The sequence below is a fragment of the Pristis pectinata genome, chromosome 3 (genome assembly GCF_009764475.1).
Source record: "Pristis pectinata isolate sPriPec2 chromosome 3, sPriPec2.1.pri, whole genome shotgun sequence".
NCBI lineage: Eukaryota > Metazoa > Chordata > Chondrichthyes > Rhinopristiformes > Pristidae > Pristis > Pristis pectinata.
In genome coordinates this window covers 111156552-111177445 of record NC_067407.1, presented here as the reverse complement: position 1 = coordinate 111177445, position 20894 = coordinate 111156552, and the positions used below count along the sequence as shown (strand labels likewise).

Genomic DNA, 20894 nt, shown 5'->3' with positions numbered 1-20894 from the left:
TACCAAGGTACTGTGAAAAACTTGTCTTGCACACTGTTGTTACAGATCAATTCATTACACAGTGCATTGAGGTAATACAGGGTAAAAACAATAACATATGGGTCCTACCAAACTTAATAATAGACCCTAGTTATTCCTTTGGTACCCAAATTTATTGACTGAAAAAACAATGAGAGGAGGCCAAATTAAGAGACCTCTGGAGCCCTTGCCAAGATGGTATCATAACCCAGGTCAAAATCTGCCTCCTTAAAAACATAAACTGACACAATCTTCCTTTTTCAGGCCTTAAACCCTCTGACCACCTGTTCATTATGGGGGGATTAACATCGAGGCCATTATATCAGTGGAGCTTTCACCAGATTCCACACTCTGAATAAACAGTATAAATTACTGAGAAGGCCTGGAACAATTATGATCAGTGTATATTCTCTAGAATGGAGAAGACTGCAGACAGATTTGATTGAAGCGGTTACAGTTATAAAAGAATAAAGATAATGAAGATTAGGATAAGAGGGATAATTTTCTTTTTCACTGAAGGCCAGAAGCTATGATATGGTACGGGTGTCACAAACCAGCAACAAAAGAAACACACTGAGCAACACGGGATAAACATTAAATCAAGCAAAAGTAAATAGATTAGAAAAATAATGAGGAATTACGGGAATGTGAAATGCTTTACAGTAAGTGCTGATCAATATTAAGTTATATACAGCTTTCACAAAACCTGTGAATAGGGACATGAAATGAAAGGGGGAATAAACTATAGCTTTAAGGCAGAATAATGGAGTTCCAGGTGAAAGCCAATGCAGAAGCTCTGGAGAAGGTTAGAGAGGAAGGAGGGGGCAACCACAAAAAGATTTATAAAACTGGAGCACTCAATGTATTGTAGGTGCTTGAAGCTCTCTTTCACAAATGGCAATTGATGTGGGGTCAATTTCTGATTTGAAATCTGTTGATCGTTATTTGTTGTCCCAAACTATTAAAGTATACAGGCCTAAAACAGGTCACAGATCAACATGAGATCAGTGAGTGGTGAAACAGATTCAAAGGATCAATGTCTAATTGCTGTTCCAACGTTCCTTTGAAAGGTGACCTTCAACTTTATTAATGAGGATACAAGTAATGGTTGAGGAGGACAGTATGGAATAAGAACATGAGAAATAAGAAATAAGAGCAGGAGTAGGCCATATAGCCTCTTGGGCTGCTCTGCCATTAAATAAGATCATTGCTGATCTGATATGGCTACGGTTTCACTATCCTGCCTGTTCTCCATAACCTTTGACTCCCAAATAGTTCACAACTCTGTCTCAACCTTCAATATACATTCAATGACTGTCTCCACAATTCTCTGTTGTAACAAATTCCATGTATTTTTGACCCACTGCGACCCCCTTAAGTGGGTGTCCCCTTATCCTGAAACTATGCCCTCAAGCCTGTCAGAGACTTTTTCCCAGGGTGACAATAGCTAACACAAGGGGGCATAATTTTAAGGTGATTGGAGGAAGATATAAGGGGATGTCAGGGGTAAGTTTTTTTACACAGAGAGTGGTGGGTGCATGGAACGCACTGCCAGCAGAGGTTGTGGAGGCAGATACATTAGGGACATTTAAGAGACTCTTAGACAGCCACATGAATGATAGAGAAATAGAGGGTTATGTGGGAGGGAAGGGTTAGATAGATCTTAGATCAGGATAAAATGCTGGCACAACATTGTGGGCCGAAGGACCTGTACTGTGCTATATTGTTCTATGTTCTATAAGTTCTAGATAATACACCCCCACATCTCCCCCAAGGGGAAACATTCTCTCTGCATTTACTTTGTCAAACCTCCTCATAAACTTACATGTTTCAATAAGATCACTTTTCAACCTTCTAAGCTGCAATGAACATAAGCTTGAACTGCTCAATCTTTCCTCATTAGACAATCCCTTCATCCTGGGAATCAATTGAGAATACTTTCTCTAAACTGTCTCCAATGTGAGTATATCATGCCAACACACACAAAGCGCTGGAGGAACTCAGCAGGTCAGGCAGCATCTATGGAGGGAAATAAACAGTCAATGTTTCGGGTTGAGACCCTTCATCAGTCCTGAAACTTCAACTCCCTATTTCCCTCCATAGATGCTGCCTGACCTACTGAGTTCCTCCAGTATTTTGTGTGTGTTGCTCCAGATTCCAGCATCTCGTGTCTCCATATCATGCCAGAAGTCTGGAGGTTAAAACTATAAACAGTACTTCAGGTGTGATCTTGCCTGTGCCTTGTACAGTTGTAGCAAGACTTCCCTGCTTTTACACTTCACAATAAAGCCCAACATTCCAATTACTTACTAATTACTTGTTGTACCTGCAAGTGTTCATGTCTGAGGGCACCCATATCCTTGTACCCCAACATTCTGCAACCTCCTTGCATTAAAATAATGTTTCTACTTTACCACTCTTCCTACCAAACTGGAGAATTTCACATTTTCCCACATAATACTCCACATGCTAAAGTTTTCCCCACTCTCTGTCTACATCCCCTTGCAGACTCTGTGGATTCTCCTCACAATTTTCTTTCCTTCTTATCATGGTATTGTCCACAATGCACTCAATATTTTCATTGAAGTCATTAATATAGATAGTAAATATATTGAGGCCGTAGCATTGCTTATGCTTTATGCATTCAAACTTGACTCAAAATGATTCATTTATTCTGATTCCATTTTCTGTTGATTAGCCAATCCACGAGGCAGGCTGAAATATTATCCCATTGCCATGAGGGATAGAACACAAGCAGCTGAAGTTTTCTAAAGATTAAAGTTTCAGAGAATGGGAGAACAGCCTGAAAAGCATTGAGGGAAGTCAACGTAAGGTGGAAAAGGTCTGTTTCTGACATAAGAATAGAAGCAGGTGGCATTATAATAGGGTTATAGTTGTGCTAAAGCAAATATAGGTTTGAGATCAATCAGATCACCAGAATAGGGAAAGGGAAAAGGTGTGAGTCTGGTTCAATGGATGAAGTGGAGAAAGGTGATTCGCGGGGTCAGGGAGGTAAGGATAGTAAAAAGCATGGCATCGGTGACTAAAGAACAGAGTTTGTACCTTGTGGCAAAGAGGACAACTCTTCCTCATGTTTACATAATATTCACAAATGCAAAATACTCCCCTATATCTTTGGAAGAAAGCTAGCGTGAAGGCATAGAAATTTTAGCAACTAATCAGATAAGATTGAGAGGATAATGCTGTATCAGTCTTTTACATGTATAAATGGTTTAAACCTCAAAACATATTTGTGCTTGTGAAGACACATAGGACAGAGTGCAGAGTGTGTCCATATTACCTAAAACAAAATGTGGCATCCAGTGCACGCTTCTTCCGCCGGCTAGATTGCTGTGACTCAAGTCTGTAGGTTGGTAATAGCATGAGGAGGAGATGTGCTGTTTTCCCAATATGGTCTTTACTTTTTTTTCCCTTATCAATACCAGAATAATCTCCTGGATAGTTATCGGAAATTCCTTTAAAACAACAGCTCAAGTTAGAGAAGACTGCAATGCAAATTGTTCATTTAAGCATATTTCTAAAAGACCTTTAAAAATGTCTTTCAAAGTATCCCACTTACTTGAAAATATTTCACCTGGGCCTTGGGTAGAAATTAACTGTTACAGAAATCAGTGTTTTATTGACTGCATTCTACAGACATTGAGCTTGCCTTTGACACTGAGTACATTCTGATTGGTTTCAGTAAAGCAGATGGAGAGAGACGAAAGGCTTTGGAGATAAATGAGGATTGCCCCATTTGTACAATTAGGCCTTCTTCTATGTTGATACAATGCAGTCTGATAGTACTGTCACGTCTGGTCCAGAGGGTTCCTTTGTTGCACAGAATACCATCTACTTGCCTACTTTAAATACTGAGCAAATAAGATAAATGTTCTGCTGTAAGTAGGAGGGAAAGTGAGATCTCAGCTCTGTCTAGGCAGGTCAATACAGAAGTAAGGTGCTTTTTAATCTGTGGAAAAGCTTTTATGAACTATACAGGAGCAATACTAGCTGTCACATCTCCGAATGAGATGGCTAGTTGTTCCAGAATGATGTTCCCCATCAATCCATCCACCACCACCCTTACAAGCTAGACTTACAGAGGTCAATGTTAGCCTCCCAAGGATTAAATCAATCAGCTTTTTAGTCTGTATGGTTCATACCACTCTGTGCTTTTAGTTTCAGTGCTTTGAAATATCCCTTTAAGCTCAGCATTTATCCCAGACCAAGTCTACAACAGCCAGACACATACTCCTTTGGGAGCTGTAGATTTTCCACTGGTGATAATTTGCTATTATTTGTTTTGTTTTGAATTGAAACCAAATTAAAAAAGACCATGGTTCAAAGGATATATTTGTTATGTTATTCTGACTTGATGCACAGGATCGGCCTTGATGTTATTGGAGTGGGGAGTCTGTTCAGGGGGCTGTACGGTCCTCTCCTGTGTATGTTTCTTATGCTTTTATTTCACACTTGATTCCTGCAACAATGGATATTGACACCAACAATAGCTGCAGGTTCAGCGTGTACGTAACAATGAGTGAGAAAAATAGCTCAAGCCACTCAATAACCTGTGCTTGCATCCCAGAGGCTCCGTTTTCACTGGCACCCTAAGAGGCTGACAAAGAACTTGAAACCACTCAGATTAATTAATTAATCTGAGGGACCAGACAACAAGTAAAGAGATGGACAAAAGGTAAGTGCCTACCTTTAATTGTAGTATCAATTTGGTTTTCAGGCCTAGAGATCCTTTTAGTAGCTATTCACCAACAGAAATCCCCCAGAGCCAGCAGGACATTTTCTATCAACATCCTGTTTCTACCACCAATTCCTGGTAAGCAGTGTTGTTGAAGGGATGTACCTATACCAACCATGCCACAAATTGCCATTTTCTTGAGCAGAGGTCAGCCAAGAAAATCAGTCCCTGGGTACAAGTGTTTCTTTTAAGAAAATTCATCACCCCAAACTTAAAATAGGTAAAATGCACCATTTATGAGGTAACACAAGCTGTACTCAAAATTCTCAAAGGGAGTGCCATAGCAACTCCTGAAACAAAAGTAAACCAGAGCTAATTTATCTCTAGGTTTTTAGCTCTCCTTTGGTGCTGTATTAAGGTTCCCACTGCTTCAGTTCTAACTTCACAAGTTGATTACACTAATGAAAGACACTGAAATGCCACAGCTCAGAGTACTCAGGTTTTTAGCTGGATTTTGGTATCACACTGGTAACTAAAATACTTTGGTTAATTGTTAGAACTTAAAGATCCAATGTAACATTACTGTGAAATTCCATAAATATGACCTAACCAAGGTCTGTTAACTTAAGGAATCTCTGGAATGCTTACTGTTTCCAGTAGCAAGATCCATTTTTCCAGCAACTATAATGTACTTTACTGAGGTGGTGTACTAAATGCAGTTACAGCTGCTCAAAGTCCTGAATTCCAATGTTGGTCCCAGCAATGATATGGAGAGTTTAGCTTAATAAAATGGAGATTTAATAAAGAACTAACATAAGCTTCTAAACATTGTTTTAGCTGTAATTTAGGTATCAAACAAGTAACTTTTAGTGTCTTAAATTATGATATTGGGTCCTCTTAAATATAAGAATACCAAAGCACTCATATACAGATATTGTTTTGGCACTGGGCCTCTTTTGTTACCACTTTCTCATTATTATTAAATGGTATAGCTGATTCATTAGTTTGGCTTTATTGGAATAGTTATGCCATGAAGAGTTAAACAATTACTATTTATCAAAGGAACAAACTTTGTTGGAATAGTAATAAATTAACCAATCAGAAAAATATTTCCATTAACATAAACCTTTGATCTCACAGTCACAAAACCAAAAAACATTTTTAAAGTAATTATCCATTTCTTTTTTAAGAAGTTATAGCTGCTGACATTGGAGAATGTATGTCCTCATCCCAAAACAGTTACAAAACCAATATTTGGGGAACTTTATAAAAATTCTAAGCTGTGCAAATGATCTGTTTTTAAAATGTATGTAAAAGTCAAGATTATTTTGATATCAAGAGAGTTCCCTCTGTGGACTCATTCTGCCCGATCAGTATGTGATAAGGAACATTTTGAAGTCATTATTCATACATGTTGCTTTTTCTATAAGAAATTCAAAGTATTTTAATGAATGCCAATAAAGGACAAGGTTTATGAACATCTCACAGCATGGAGGTAGCTCATTTCAGTTACAAGTGGTACCCAAGAGAGAATTTTTATGATCTGGATTTTCTGCTACTGCCTCTGGTCCTTCATTGCAAGTTAGATTCAAACTAAATAAACACATGTTTGTCTTCTGGTCTCAGTCCAAGCACTATTGAATAATCTATTATGCCAATGTCTCCCAATACACATCATTGATATTTTTCACCCATGTTGTTTCAAAATAAATTTATAATAAAATACAGCAACGCTATTGGATTTTGTTATATTGCAATTTTAATTAACTTCAGTAGTACAATAGGAAGATAAATGACAAAAAACTGAGACAAAAGACAGTGGACCAACAAACACATGGCTTATGCACAGAAGCTGAGTTGAAACCAAAGCTATTCAGGGCATAATGAGGTGGCATGGGCCTTGATGGGCAGAAATGTTATAAGCACTTCTTTTATATTATTTACCTGCAAATCGAACTTCCAGCTCTTCACTCTTATTTGGTATAATATAGTTACTTGAAGGCACAAATGTGCAACATGGGCAATGTAGGCTTATTTTAAATCCACTGTTTCTCTCTACAAAAAAAACAAAATATTAAACTACTTAATTTACATCACCACACAAATATTACAGAACCAAAATATTCTTTAAAAATATCATTTTAGAGAATATTAATGTTTAAATAGAGATAGAAATCACAAAGCTTTACCTCGATGGAGTAACCATTCATTTACTGTCTCTGTAACGTCAAACGACAGCCATTCTCCTTCAGTTCTCGTTCGTACAACTTTACTGTCAATATACCGATGGCTCGGAGATGATATGTCCTTATGCTTTAGAATCTGAGAATAAAAAATGCAAAGTAAGTTAATCTGATCACTTTCTATGAATAAGAATGATCTGTCTTCAGCCAACCTCACAGATAGGAACATAGGCCAGTGAAGGAGTGCGATTCTCAACCAATAATTGCAATGTTATACAAAGTATAGTTATAATAAAATGCGCAATAGAATTCTGGAATTATCACTATCACACAGCTGTGAATGGAACGTGAACATGAAGGACTATATTTGCGATTTTTTTTAGGTATGATTGAGGGTATGGGGAAAAGATAGGTGAACAGACCTGAGGTACAGATCAGTCACAGTCTAGCTGAACTGATCTTCTGTCCTCCACTTACTTCTACATTTTGCCTTTATAATTTGAAGGACAAAAATTAATCTGAGTGGATCTGATCTTGATGGATTTATTTATTCTCTTATTAAAGTGGTCCACTTTCCTCAGGATGCTTTATACTTTTATATGTTGTGCTGTGGACTGAAATGAACTGCTTCATCCCTTTTGCCAGGTATGAATGAAGAGATTCTAAATGACTTCTGTACTCAGCCAGAGTTTAAAAGTATCATACAGCTATGGCCTTATATATTCCCTCCTGTTTACTAGAATTGTTCAATAAATGCTCAAGGCGAACTGATGCAGGTCATATATAAAGATCATTCAGTACAGCTCCTTCTACTATCCATCTCCAAACTGGGTTGTAACATGGTTTGGAAAATAGAGAAAAATTGAAGCTGCTGGACTCTGAAACAAAAACAGAAATGCTGGAAGAACTCAGCCAGTCAAGCGGCATCTGTGAAAAGAGAAACCAGTCGATCTTGGGCCTCACTATAGCAGTGGAGGAGGCTGCACACAGACAGATCAGAATGGGAGTGGGATTGAGAATTAATGTGGCATGCAAAAGAAGCTCAAAATCACCCCTACAGACTGAACTACCATGGTCTGAGTGGTGACATGTGTCTGATTTTTACGGATGATATTTATATCCCTGTAGGCTTCACTATACCAAATAATGAATACATTTGGAAGACCCATCAAGATGTTGCAACATCATAGGAGAGACTTGTTATGAAAACCTTTGGAAGGCACACACAAAATTTACTTTACAGAGAAACCAGTTATGAATAGGACTTTTGTATACATTTCTCTATTAAAATTGTGCATAATAAGAATTGTAGTAATGCTATCGCGCAGGATGGTATTTTAGATGAATAGGATTTTAACAAAATCTTTAAGTTTCTACTGTTTACCATTTGCAATTTGACTGTAAATATACAAGTAAGGAATACATTTATAAAACAATATTGACAGTAATACATTCCTCTGTCATTCTCTCTATTTTGATTACAGTGCAAGTGGTTCATACATAACTTGAAGGACTCTCCACACAGGAGGAAAAGCTCACTGTTGCTGATAACAGATAGCTCACTTGCTCTAGGATTCTTTTTATGGATCTCTTAACTGTGGCCTTTCCTTTCCTGTAGAATGTTTGAGCAATTAGGTAGAGTCCAGCTACCAAATTTCAAGTATTCAGCAGGCCAGTATTAACCTGAACTTGATCGGATATGTTGATTTTGTGCTGGGCTGACTGTGATTCTGCTCTCTACAGATACTGCTTGTCTGAGAGCCCACACAGTGTGGTAAATTCTTCTTTTTGTTTGACATTTACAGAAAATATTTTAAAATATAGAAATGATACTTCATATAATGATGCAAACATTTATCATTATCAACTATAGTTATTTATACAAAATGATCTTTTACCTAAGGAAAAAATAGTACAATTTCTAGGTTATGGATTTTAACCTTTCAGGAGAAAATAAAATAATCCCAGTTGGAATACTTCTTATTCACATGGTAGGAAGAGTAATGTCAATTGTTCCATAATTAAGGGCACAGAATTACATTAGATGGTAGGATTCTTGCTTTGCATATTATAGAGAAAATTATTAATAATTCATGGTTTCCATGCAAGGTTATTACTAGGTTTCCCTTTTGACATTAAGTAGGAACTTTCCATGGTACAAACTGCATTAGTGTATAGTGAACTACAGTTAATTATTTCAAAGCTAATTGTTAATTATGTGTGTGAGGTCCTGAGAGCTATTACACATATCAGTGTTAGAACTGTATTTCTTCATGAGTTTGAGCAACAAAATTCTCTAAGGGCTCTTGTCTTCTAGTCCACTTCAATGGGATAGGAGCAGAACCCAATGAAGAACTGGCTGCATCTTATCTCTGCTATTTCAGGGAATTTCTGGCAAAGCTTGCACCAAGTGGAAATTCCACCTGTGTGTTACAAGGTAAAAGGGGTAGGGATGTAGATAGAGATAGGGTCACCCGACAACATGTGTTTTGACTTTGCCAGTTCATTCAGTTTCTGGCTGTTTGCCCAGCTGTACCATGATGCTTCAGTTAGTGTGAATCTCCAGTCCATCACACTTCAGCGGTGGTGCCTTCTGGTACCTCCTAGCATTTAGATTTTGAGAAAACATTGACAAGACTTTGGAGAAGGTAGTGTTGTGAATAAACAGTTTTCAGGCTTGGCAAGCCTCAAGAGTGGGAAGTAATTGGATGCAGGCAGGAAAGCAGATGTGAGTATGAAGTAAAGTTGTAGCTATGAGAAAGAAAGAGGAAGAGGGAATTGAAGAAGGATGTGAGATGGTCAGTAAAAGGGTCAGACTGTATCACCCATGCTGATTGTGAGCAGAAAAATCAAATCTGCCTGCTTAAATTTATTCAGTGGTGATAAAACAAAGCAAATTGTGTACCGTGAGGATCAGTGGTGGCATCCTTAATGTCTGTGATTATACATTAACAAGTTATATATTGATGTAGAAGGTATGATTAATAGGTTGTGAATGACATGACAATGTTTGGTGTTGTAGATTGTGAGGAGGATTGTCTTAGGCTGTAACATGATATAGATCAGCTGGAAGATTGAGCAGAGCAATGGCGGATGGAATTTAATCCTGCCAAATGCAAACTGATGTATTTTGGAAGGCCAAATAAGGGTTGGATATATACAGTATATAGCAGGGCCCTAGGGAGTGTTGACGTACAGAGGGACCTAGGGGTACAAGTCCTACGATCCCTGAAAGTGGAAGCACAGGTAGATAGGGTGATGAAGGAGGCATATAGGATGTTAGCTTTCATCAGCTGTGGCATAGAATATAAGAGTTGGGACATCATGTTACTAGTTTGTAGAACATTGGTTAGGCCACACCTGGAGCACTGTGTGAAGTTAATAAACAACACACTGTTTATTAAAGATTACTGGAAATAAAAGATGCAAAAGGCCCAGAGGAAGGAAAATCTCATCACTGGTTGTTTAAAAGGCCCAAGGACAGCTTCTATCCTGCTGTTATAAGACTATTGAACGGTTCCCTGGTACGATAAAATGGATTCTTAATCTCACAATCTACCTAGTTTGGCCTTGCACCTTATTGTCTACCTGCAATGCACTTCCCTGTAGCCATGACACTTTACTCTGTATTCTGTTATTGTTTTTACCCTGTACTACCTCAATGCACTGTGTAATGAATCAATCTGTACGAATGGTATGCAAGACAAGTTTTTCACTGTACCTCAGTACAAGTGACAATAAGAAACCAATACCAATATCATTACCAGTTCTCGTCACCAGACTACTGGGAGGATGTGATTGTACTGGATAGGGTACAGAGAAGAGTCACTAGTATGTTACTTGGATTGGAATATTTCAGTTATAAGGAGAGTTTGGTTAGGCTGGGTTTGTTTTCCTTGGAGTGGAAAAGGCTGAGGGGTGATGTGATGGTGGTATATAAAGTTATGAGGGTGGTAGATAGTAAAAGCCATTGTCATTTTCCCTCGGTGTGGGGTGTCTAAAGCAAGAGGTAGGAGATTTACAAGGGATCTGAGGTGGATTTTTTTCACTCAAGAGGGTGGCTGGAGATTGGAATGGACTACCTGAGGAATTGGCAGAGACAGGTACCCTCACAACAATTAAGAAGCATCTAAACATGCACTTCAATTGCCAAGGCAGTGAAAGCTATGGATCAAATGTGGGATAATGGAACCAGTACGGATAAATACAAAGATTGGCATGGACATGGTGGGCCAAAGGACATGTTACATGATTCTATTTGAAGGCTGATGTGGATGATGACCTCAGAGTTGAATTCAATGTCGATCAAATGTCATTAAAGGAGTGCCACACAAGTGGATAGATGTGGATGTCTTATGAGGATAGGTTGAGTGAACTAGGGCTTTTCTCTTTGGAGAGAAGGAGGATGAGAGGTGACTTGATGGAGGTGTACAAGATGATAAGAGGCATAGATCGAGTGGACAGTCAGAGACTTTTTCCCAGTGCGACAATGGCTAACATGAGCAGACATAATTTTAAGGTGATTGGAGGAAGGTATAAGGGGGATGTCAGGGGTAAGTTTTTTACACAGAGAGTGGTGGGTGCATGGAATGCACTGTTGGCAGAGGTTGTAGGGGCAGATACATTAGGGACATTTAAGAAACTCTTAGATAGACATATGAATGATAGAAAAATAGGGGGGTGATGTGGGAGGGAAGGGTTAGATAGAGCTTAGATCAGGATAAAATATCAGCACAACATTGTGGGCTGAAGAGCCTGTACTGTGCTGTAGTGTTCTATGTTCTTAAGTACAATCATAGCCTCCTGCACTTGGTAAGTCAAATAAAGTCATCCCAGAGTCCTACCAATGGGTACAGGACCAGCATAATGGACTGGAATTTGGGGGAAATAACAGCAGTTTTGTAGGTACCAGTAAGTTTGGAAGTCCTGTGAAATCACTGAAGTCCCAAACTTATTAGTTGTTCTTCATCGGGAAATCTGCCCACAGAACCATCAACAGGTTAGAACAGAGATCATTCATTTGAATGGAGGCAGATTATTTTGAAGCAACTCGGAACACATTATTCCATTTACATTTTATTGAAATAAGTGAATACTTAAGTTATTAATTGGTTAAAAGTGTTTCAAATAGTATAACTTTATTAGATAGTAAATTTGAATACTAAATATATAATATTATGTATTAAATTATTTTGTTGATTTTGTTAATGGCTTTTGAATGTTTCTGAATATTCCTGAAGGAGCAGCTTAAACAACTGTTAATATTCTTGTTCTGGTATTTTGTGGGCTGTAGCTTGTTCTGACCTATCCCTGTGAAGGCCTTCCATGATGTAAGGCCCTATTGCTAAGCAGGGTCTCACCATTTTGGTCAGGAAACAAATCAACCCGAGTTAGAGTTAGAGTCAGAGTAATACACCATACAAACAGGCCCTTCTGCCCAACTCGTCCAAGCCAACCATGGTGCCCACCAAGTTGTCCCATTTGCCCACATTTGGCCAATATCCCTCTATACCCCGCCTATCCATGACTTATCCAAATGTTTTTTAAATGTTGTTATTGTACCTGTCTCAACCACTTTTGCTAGGAGCTCATTCCAGCTAGGCACCTCCCTCTGTGTGAAGAAGTTGTTCCTCAGTTCCCTTTTAAATCTTTCACCTCTCACCTTAAGCCTATGCCCTTTAGTTTTTTGTTCCTCTTCCCTGGGAAAAAGACTATGTGCGTTCACCCTATCTATACCCCTCATGATCTTAAACACCTCCATAGTTATCATGGGTAGCTTGCTCTTGCAGCATGTTTGGCCCAATGCTGTAACCTCTCCCCACTTCTGTGATACAGTATATAGATAAATGTGTAGTGGCTTAAAACACTTATTGCATCAAAGCTGGTTACAACTGAGTACTTTTGGCTAAACCCTAATATTACTTGGCACTATCAAAATAATTCAGATTTGGGTTGACTAAATAGTTGAGTTAGAAAGAAATCTCTGATTGCAATCATAAACCCCGACACCCGAAAGAACCTTAAATTCTTCTGGATTTAATTTCTCCTTAATATATGAGCAAACTGAAAGTCAGTGTCATTCCAATATTTTCAATGAGCCATCAATGGCATAGCCCACCTTGTGTAACCACCAGCACTAGGAATGAAAAATCAAAAAAAATAAACAGCATAAAATATAGAACCTGGAACAGTACAGCATAGGAACAGGCCCTTCAGCCCATGATGCCTGTGCCGAACACGATGCCAAATTAAACTAAAACTCTTCTGCCTGCACATGATCCTTATGCCTTCATTTGCATATTCATGTGCCAATGTAAAACACCCTCTAAAACACCACTGCACTGCAGATGCTGGAAATCTGAATAAAAACAGAAAATGGTGGAATCACTCAGCAGGTCAGGCAGAATCTGTGGAAAACAGTTCAGTTCAAAATTCCTTAGTTAGAACCTGGAATGACTTGGACCTTTTTTAAGCTGGTGTAAATCTTTAAGCTCAGAAAGACTATTCAGGACCCATAAAGTGGATGGACAAAGAAAAAAAATCACCAATGAAAGAGTTAATTCAGTGCACAAGATCTCTCAATAGAAGAAAAATGTGACTACAGTGTAAGCCTGGTTTCTATTTCAGCAAGCATGGCATTTGCTATATATCGGTAAACACTGTAAGTGCTGGTGTAGCAAGATTTATGTTACCAGTACCTCCCAACGCCTGCCTCGCTTATCCCCGTTCTAAATGTTTCACCACCCAGAGCTATCTTCAGTTGACCAGGAAGAAAAAACCTTCTATTTTAAGCTTTTTCATTTTTACCTCTTATACACACACACACACACACACACACACACACACACACACACACACACACACACACACACACACACACACACACACACACACACACACACACACACAACTCTTACACCCTTTCTCTCTATGTTGACTCTGTACTCTCCTTTTCTTCACATGACAAGATGGAGAACTATATTGAAGCACACTTAAAGTACAAGTTAAATAATGAAATATCCAACTAACAACTGATTCGGCATTTCTTTTTGGAAATTAGGAAAAACATCTGGTAGGCAGACAGTGTCTGCAGCAGCAGCAGTCCAAGAAACCAAGGTTCATTTTCTTATTCAAGAATGGCAAATAGAATTTGTACATGCAGCTGACGACTAAAGCAACAATTTTAAGGGAAGTGCAGAATTCTTTTCTGGTTCCAGCTTTTCTTCCAGTCATTTTTCTATTTTCCATTTCCTCTCCCACAGTCTGTTCCAGTTAAACAAAATGGGCAAGTCTACACATATGCACATGGTTAAATATTTTTTTTTAAATGTTCCCCTCTATTTTTAAAATAGTTTTGTTCAGAAATCCCATGAAGAGAGGAAAACAAATAGAAAAAATAAATATCTTACAGTTTTCCAAAATCTGGAAGTTCTTGGAAGGAATAAGATAATGATGCTGGCATTGTGATAGGTTGGAGCTCTCTAATCTATTTTTCCTATAAATATTGTACTTCCTATTGTTGAAATTGTTCTCTGATCTAGAAAATATTCTGCCTTCAGGGGACAAGGGAACAATGGACTGGCATCAATATTTTGGGACTGTACTTGTAAAAACAACCTTTGGTTTATCTCTGAGACACAGGTGTTTGGATTGCAAGTTTGACTTTGGCCTATATCCTGCTCACCTCTAGCTAGTGGTTCCACTGAGAACCTTAGGTTATCTCCTCCTCGCTGGACAGCTTGACACCCCTGCACATTGAAATGTAGAAGTCAGAAATAAGCTGGAGGTCAGCTGCCAGCATATCAGACCTCTCATTTCACCACTGAACCCACCACTGAGACCAGCAGCAGGGCTCTGATTTACTTTACCTCAGCTTTACTCCAGCCATGGCTAGTGTATGGAGTGTGATTCCATTCATTTTCCTGGCACTGCCATACCTCAGTGAAAAGGTAAGTGGTTTATTTATTTTGCTTTATTTAACTCAATATTAATGTCTTAAATTAATTTCTAGGACTTTGTCAGAGAGCCATACAGCTCGGAAACAGGCCCTTTGGCCTAACTGGTCCATGCCGACCAAGTTGTCCATCCAAGCTAGTCCCATTTGCCAGTGTTTGACCCATAAGCTTCTAAACCTTTCCAATCCATGTACAGTACCTGTCCAACTGTCTTTTAAAAGTTGATATTGTACCTGCCTAACAACTTTTAAAAGACAGTTGGACAGGTACATGGATAGGTGTTTTAATTACATCTACTTTTTTAACTATTTTCCTATTTGAACTATTTTTAAATATCCATGATTATTAAAAATTCAAAGACCTTTAACAGATGCAAGCTGTCAAAAGCCCATAGGGCCTTAGGGTAGGACAGCCTAGGATCTGCCACCTGGAGATCAGTTGCTGTTCATGGCCTTCAGTGCTTTGTTGGATGTGGAAGGAGAGCTTGGTCTTCCATATCCACATCAGTTTAGTGCACATGGACATCGAGAGTGGCAAGTTCAAATACTGGGTTAAATCCAGTACGACCTTTCTCTTTATGAAAAAGCCTTGAAAGGCACTTTGAGAACATGAATTGAGAGAAAGTAACTGCCCCTCAGGATAAAGGCAAGGTTCAAATAGTATAACAAACAATTGGCTGGAGGAACTCAGTGGGTCAAGGATCTTGGGGGGTGGAGGAACTGATGTCAATTCAGACTGAAACCCTGCAAAAATTCCTTGGTTCTCTGTAGAAAAGGTGAAGAGGATGTATATCCTCAGGATCCTGACAATTGCCCAAAGACTTTGCATCACAAGTGACATCAGAATAATCCAGAGCAAATGTGACTGCCCTTACTAGCTCTAAATGGAAAAATTCAAACAATTAAATAAACTAGATCACCCAAAACTGAGGATACACCACATGTGAATATCTATATTAGCAGCCTCCTTGAATGTGGAGAAAATAATCACCACAAATGCTTCTCAGTTTTACACACTGCAAATTTATCTTTCAGATTGTGTTAAGGTGCAGTACTGCTTCAGTCTGGAGGAAGGAACAAATGAAAAGCTGAAAATGGGAGCAAAGAGAAGGTAAAGCAATTTAAATAAAAACAATTTTTAAAACATAGGGGCATGCGCCAATTAGGGACGATATAGCGGATTTCACTCATTTGCAACAAATGGATTAAATAAGGGATTTTAAGATGTAGCTTTAAATAAATACAAAGGAAAAATACTGTATTGAATCACTGTGTACAGAATAGAAATGCAGGTATTTAGAGATGAAGAAAGACACCACAAATTATTATCTTAATTCATTACCACTATGTTTAATATTTTTCCTTTAAGTATTCATTTTTGTATTTAAAGGTCACATGTTTTTACATTTACTAACTGCAAAAATGTTATTATTGGCCTCTATAACTATTACTTTTGGCAATGATAGAATATGGGAACAGGAAAGTGCTATTACAGTGTTAGAAAGGCTTGATGGTTGGTATTAACACACTGCCTGTGCCGTGCTTTCCATTAAAGTCAATAGATTCTCAGGAACAGCTCCAATAAAAAGACCAGCACACTAATTAGAAGACAAGAAGGATCGAAAGTACTCGGATATGCATCTGAAGTGCTGTGACCTGCAGGGCCAGAGACCTGATACTAGAAGGTGGGATTATTCTGGGAAGCTCTTTTTGACCTGCACAGACACAATAGGCTAAATAGCCTCCTTCTGCCTCAGAAATGTACTTCAATTTTTATGATTCTTTGCAATTATAAAATCAATAACACACACATCAAGCACCATGTGTAGAAAACACCTCAGAAGGTACCCCTGAAAGCTGATAAAATCATGAGAGACTTAAACCACACACTCCTCCTCCACCTTACAAAATTGTCCAGTTCATGAATGCTTCAGGCCTTCATCTACTAGTGATTCTTTTAGTTAAAGTGACAATGTGTTGCAGAGCATTGTGGGTTTTGCAGGAAGAAGAGAAACATCAGACCAAGCCCAAAACTGTTTTACAAATGGCTTCAATGGATGTACATTTTTCAAATATTACTGCTTGAAACTTTCCTATGAAAAAGCAACTCATTTAGGTTTACAAACAGAAGTGGAATTTGGAGTATGGGAGGATTCTAGCTGCGATTCTAATTGATGTTTGTAGCAAGCGAGGGGAGAGGAAACAAGGAGGTGGAGCCAAGCTCTCAATGCTTATGAGAATGGCTTAAAGTCATCCTGCAGCCATACACCATAGAACCCAAGACCACACACATAATCTAAACAGAACACTATCTGTGCCTGAGTAGTCATTTGCTATAAGATAATAGATACCTGTGGGTGAATTATTAGGTACTCCTGTTCTTCCTGAATTCCAGATTCAACATGCTACACACTCTTTCTACTTTCTGTGCCTTGTGGTGTTGAAATCAACTCATCACACTTTCTCCTTGCCTAAGTCATGTTTTTTTCAAGGCATCCAACTTGTCAAATGCCTTCCATCCCCCAATGCTTCATTCCTCTTTCATCCACAAGTTTTTTGAACCTAACCTTCATGACACTCACTCACTTGAATTATTTTATGTTCTCCCCTATGCAGCTCAACCTTTGTGGTATCATGGTCCTTAGGATTTATGACCGAAATAAAAAAAAATCCAATCCAAGAATTTGATTGGCGTCATAAACTGCCTGAACACATTTGCAAAGGAGCTCTGAACCTGGGATTTACCAGCTGCCTTAACCAATATTGGCTATTTTCAATACACAACAGATATAAGTTGTTCTGCTAGTTTTCTCTTCTTGTCTCTCAAGTACTGATTCGATGGTGATAACAAGCATTCTTCATGCCTGCATCAGGCAACTGACCAATTATTCAATGTCTGACCATCTCACAGCTATGCCTTGCCTTATTCACACACATACCTATATTCCCAGCAGGGATCTCTGAGAAATAATGGAATTTATTTTTCCCTCTATTGATCAAAGTTGCCTAAATGTGGCTTATCTGTCCTTATTTGGTTAGTACCTGCTAACTTAACATATTGGAGGATCTTAGCCCTGTGGACAACTTGATCAGTTTGATTTGGTCTTATTGTAAGCAATGCACTGAGATACTCAACAATCAGAAAGTTACAATACTATCATTCAGTTTTATAAGATATCCATAACATAATTATTTCAAAAATCACTGCCCACCTGGATAAATGTCATTGTCCTACCTTGTGGTTTAGCATCCAATGTTTGCAGATTTGCATGTCATTAAAAGAATGGATCTAAACCCTGGAACATCTCACCAATAGCACTGTGGGAATATTTTCACCAGATGGACTATGGTGATTTGAGAAGACAGCTTGCTATCACCTTCTCAAGGGCACTTAAGAAGGCCTATAAATGCTGGCTTAATAAAGTAGTTTGCCATTTACCGTTTAAGTAAAAAGTAATTTTGCTTCAATAGAACCATAGAACAATATAGCACAATACAGGCCCTTCGGCCTATCATGTTGTGCCGCCCTTCAACCTACACCTAAGACTATCTAACCCCTTCCTCCCACATATCCCTCTATCTTAAATTCCTCCATATGCTTATCTAACAATCTCTTGAACTTGACCAATATATCAGCCTCCACCACCACCCCAGGCAGCGCATTCCATGCACCAACCACTCTCTGGGTGAAAAGCCTCCTTCTGATGTCTCCCTTGAACTTCCCACCCATTACTTTAAAGCCATGTCCTCTTGTTTTGAGCATTGGTGCCCTGGGAAAGAGGCACTGGCTGTCCACTCTATCTATTCCTCTTAATATCTTGTATACCTCTATCATGTCTCCCCTCATCCTCCTTCTCTCCAATGAGTAAAGCCCTAGCTCCTTCAGTCTCTCCTCATAATCCATACTCTCTAATCCAGGCAGCATTCTTGTAAATCTCCTCTGCACCCTTTCCAATGCCTCCACATCCTTCCTATAATGAGGTGACCAGAACTGGACACAGTACTCTAAGTGTGGCCTAACCAGAGTTTTGTAAAGCTGCATCATTACTTCATGGCTCTTAAACTCGATCCCACGACTTATGAAAGCTAACATCCTATAAGCTTTCTTAACTACCCTATCTACTTGTGAGGTGACTTTCAGTGATCTGTGGATATGAACCCCCAGATCCCTCTGCTCCTCTACACTGCCCAGAATCCTGCCATTTACCTTGTATTCCGCCTTGGAGTTTGTTCTTCCAAAGTGTACCACCTCACACTTCTCTGGATTGAACTCCATCTGCCACTTCTCAGCCCAGCTCTGCATCCTATCAATATCCCTCTGTAAGCTTCGACATCCCTCCACACTATCCACAACACCACCGATCTTTGTGTCATCTGCAAACTTACTAACCCATCCTTCCACCCCCTCATCTAAGTCATTAATAAACATCACAAAAAGTAGAGGTCCCAGAACCGATCCCTGTGGGACACCACTAGTCACAGCCCTCCAATCCGAATTCACTCCCTCCACCACAACCCTCTGCTTTCTACAGGCAAGCCAATTCTGAATCCACACTGCCAAGCCTCCCTGGATCCCTTGGCCTCTGACCTTCTGAAGAAGCCTACCATGCGGAACCTTATCAAATGCCTTACTAAAATCCATGTAGACCACATCCACTGCACTACCCTCATCAATCTTCCTGGTCACCTCCTCAAAGAACCCTATCAGGCTTGTGAGGCAAGATCCTCCCTTCACAAAGTCATGCTGGCTGTCCCTAATCAGTCCATGATTCTCTAAATGCTCATAGATCCTATCTCTTAGAATCCTTTCTAACAGCTTACCCACCACAGACATAAGGCTCACTGGTCTGTAATTCCCTGGACTATCCCTACTACCTTTCTTGAATAAGGGGACAACATTTGTCACCCTCCAATCCTCCGGTACCATCCCCGTGGACAACGAGGACTCAAAGATCCTAAACAACGGTTCAGCAATCTCCTCCCTCACCTCACAAAGCAGCCTGCAGAATATTCCATCAGGCCTCAGGGACTTATCTGTCCTAATATTTTCTAACAACTCCAACACATCTTCTCTCTTGATAGCTACATACTCTGGAACATTAGCCTTATCAACACTGCCCTCAGCATCATCAAGACCCCTCTCCTTGGTGAATACTGAAGAGAAGTATTCATTGAGAACCTCACGCACTTCCACAGCTTCCAGACACATCCTCCCACCTATGTTTTTAATCGGACATACCTTTACTCTGCCCATCCTTCTGCTCTTCACGTACTGGCAAAAAGCCTTGGGATTCTCCTTAACCCTACTCGTCAAAGCCTTTTCATGTCCCCTTCTCGCTCTCATCAACCCTTTCTTAAGTTCCTTCCTTGTCACTCTATATTCCTCATGAGCACTGTCTGATCCTTGATGCTTACACCTTATGTATGCTGCCTTCTTCCTCATAACTAGTTGTTCCACCTCTCTCGTCACCCTGCACCCTGCACTATCGTTCCTTAACCCTGCCATTCCTTCTCTGCCTCACCTGGAGAAATGTATCCCTAACATCCTGCAAAAGATCCCTGAACATCGACCACATCTCCATAGTACATTTCCCTTCAAAAGTATCATCCCAATTTACACTCCCAAGGTCTCGCCTTATAGCCTCATAATTCTCCTTTCCCCAATTAAATATCTTCCCGTCCTCTTTGCTCCTGTCCCTGTCCATGACAATTCTAAAGGTTATGGAGCAATGGTCACTGTCCTCCAAATGCTTCCCCACAGATAGACTTGTCCCCTGTCCCGGTTCATTACCCAAAACTAGATCTAATATGACATTCGGTCTAGTTGGCCTGTCCACATACTGTGTCAGGAATCCATCCTGGACACATTTATCAAACTCCGCCCCGTCTAAACCTTTGGCACGAAGTAGGTGCCAATCAATATTTGGAGAGTTGAAGTCTCCATTATAATAACCCTGTTGTTTTCGCTTCTTTCCAAAAACTGCCTGCCAATCTGCTCCTCAGTATCCTTACTGCTACCGGGGTCCCATAGAATACTGTCAGG

At 39.4% G+C, this 20894-nt stretch overlaps 1 protein-coding gene across 2 annotated transcripts in view; it reads right to left on the bottom strand.

The window, feature by feature from the left end:
* Nucleotides 1–20894, bottom strand: part of tgfb2 (transforming growth factor, beta 2) — a 69207-nt gene that overhangs the window by 7031 nt on the left and 41282 nt on the right. For both annotated transcript variants that reach the window (XM_052012317.1, XM_052012318.1), the window contains exons 3-5: nucleotides 6904–7036; nucleotides 6659–6769; nucleotides 3320–3494 (exon numbers count right to left, since the gene is read on the bottom strand). In XM_052012317.1, the coding sequence (XP_051868277.1) occupies nucleotides 3320–3494; nucleotides 6659–6769; nucleotides 6904–7036 (419 nt within the window). The remainder of the gene's footprint in view (nucleotides 1–3319; nucleotides 3495–6658; nucleotides 6770–6903; nucleotides 7037–20894) is intronic.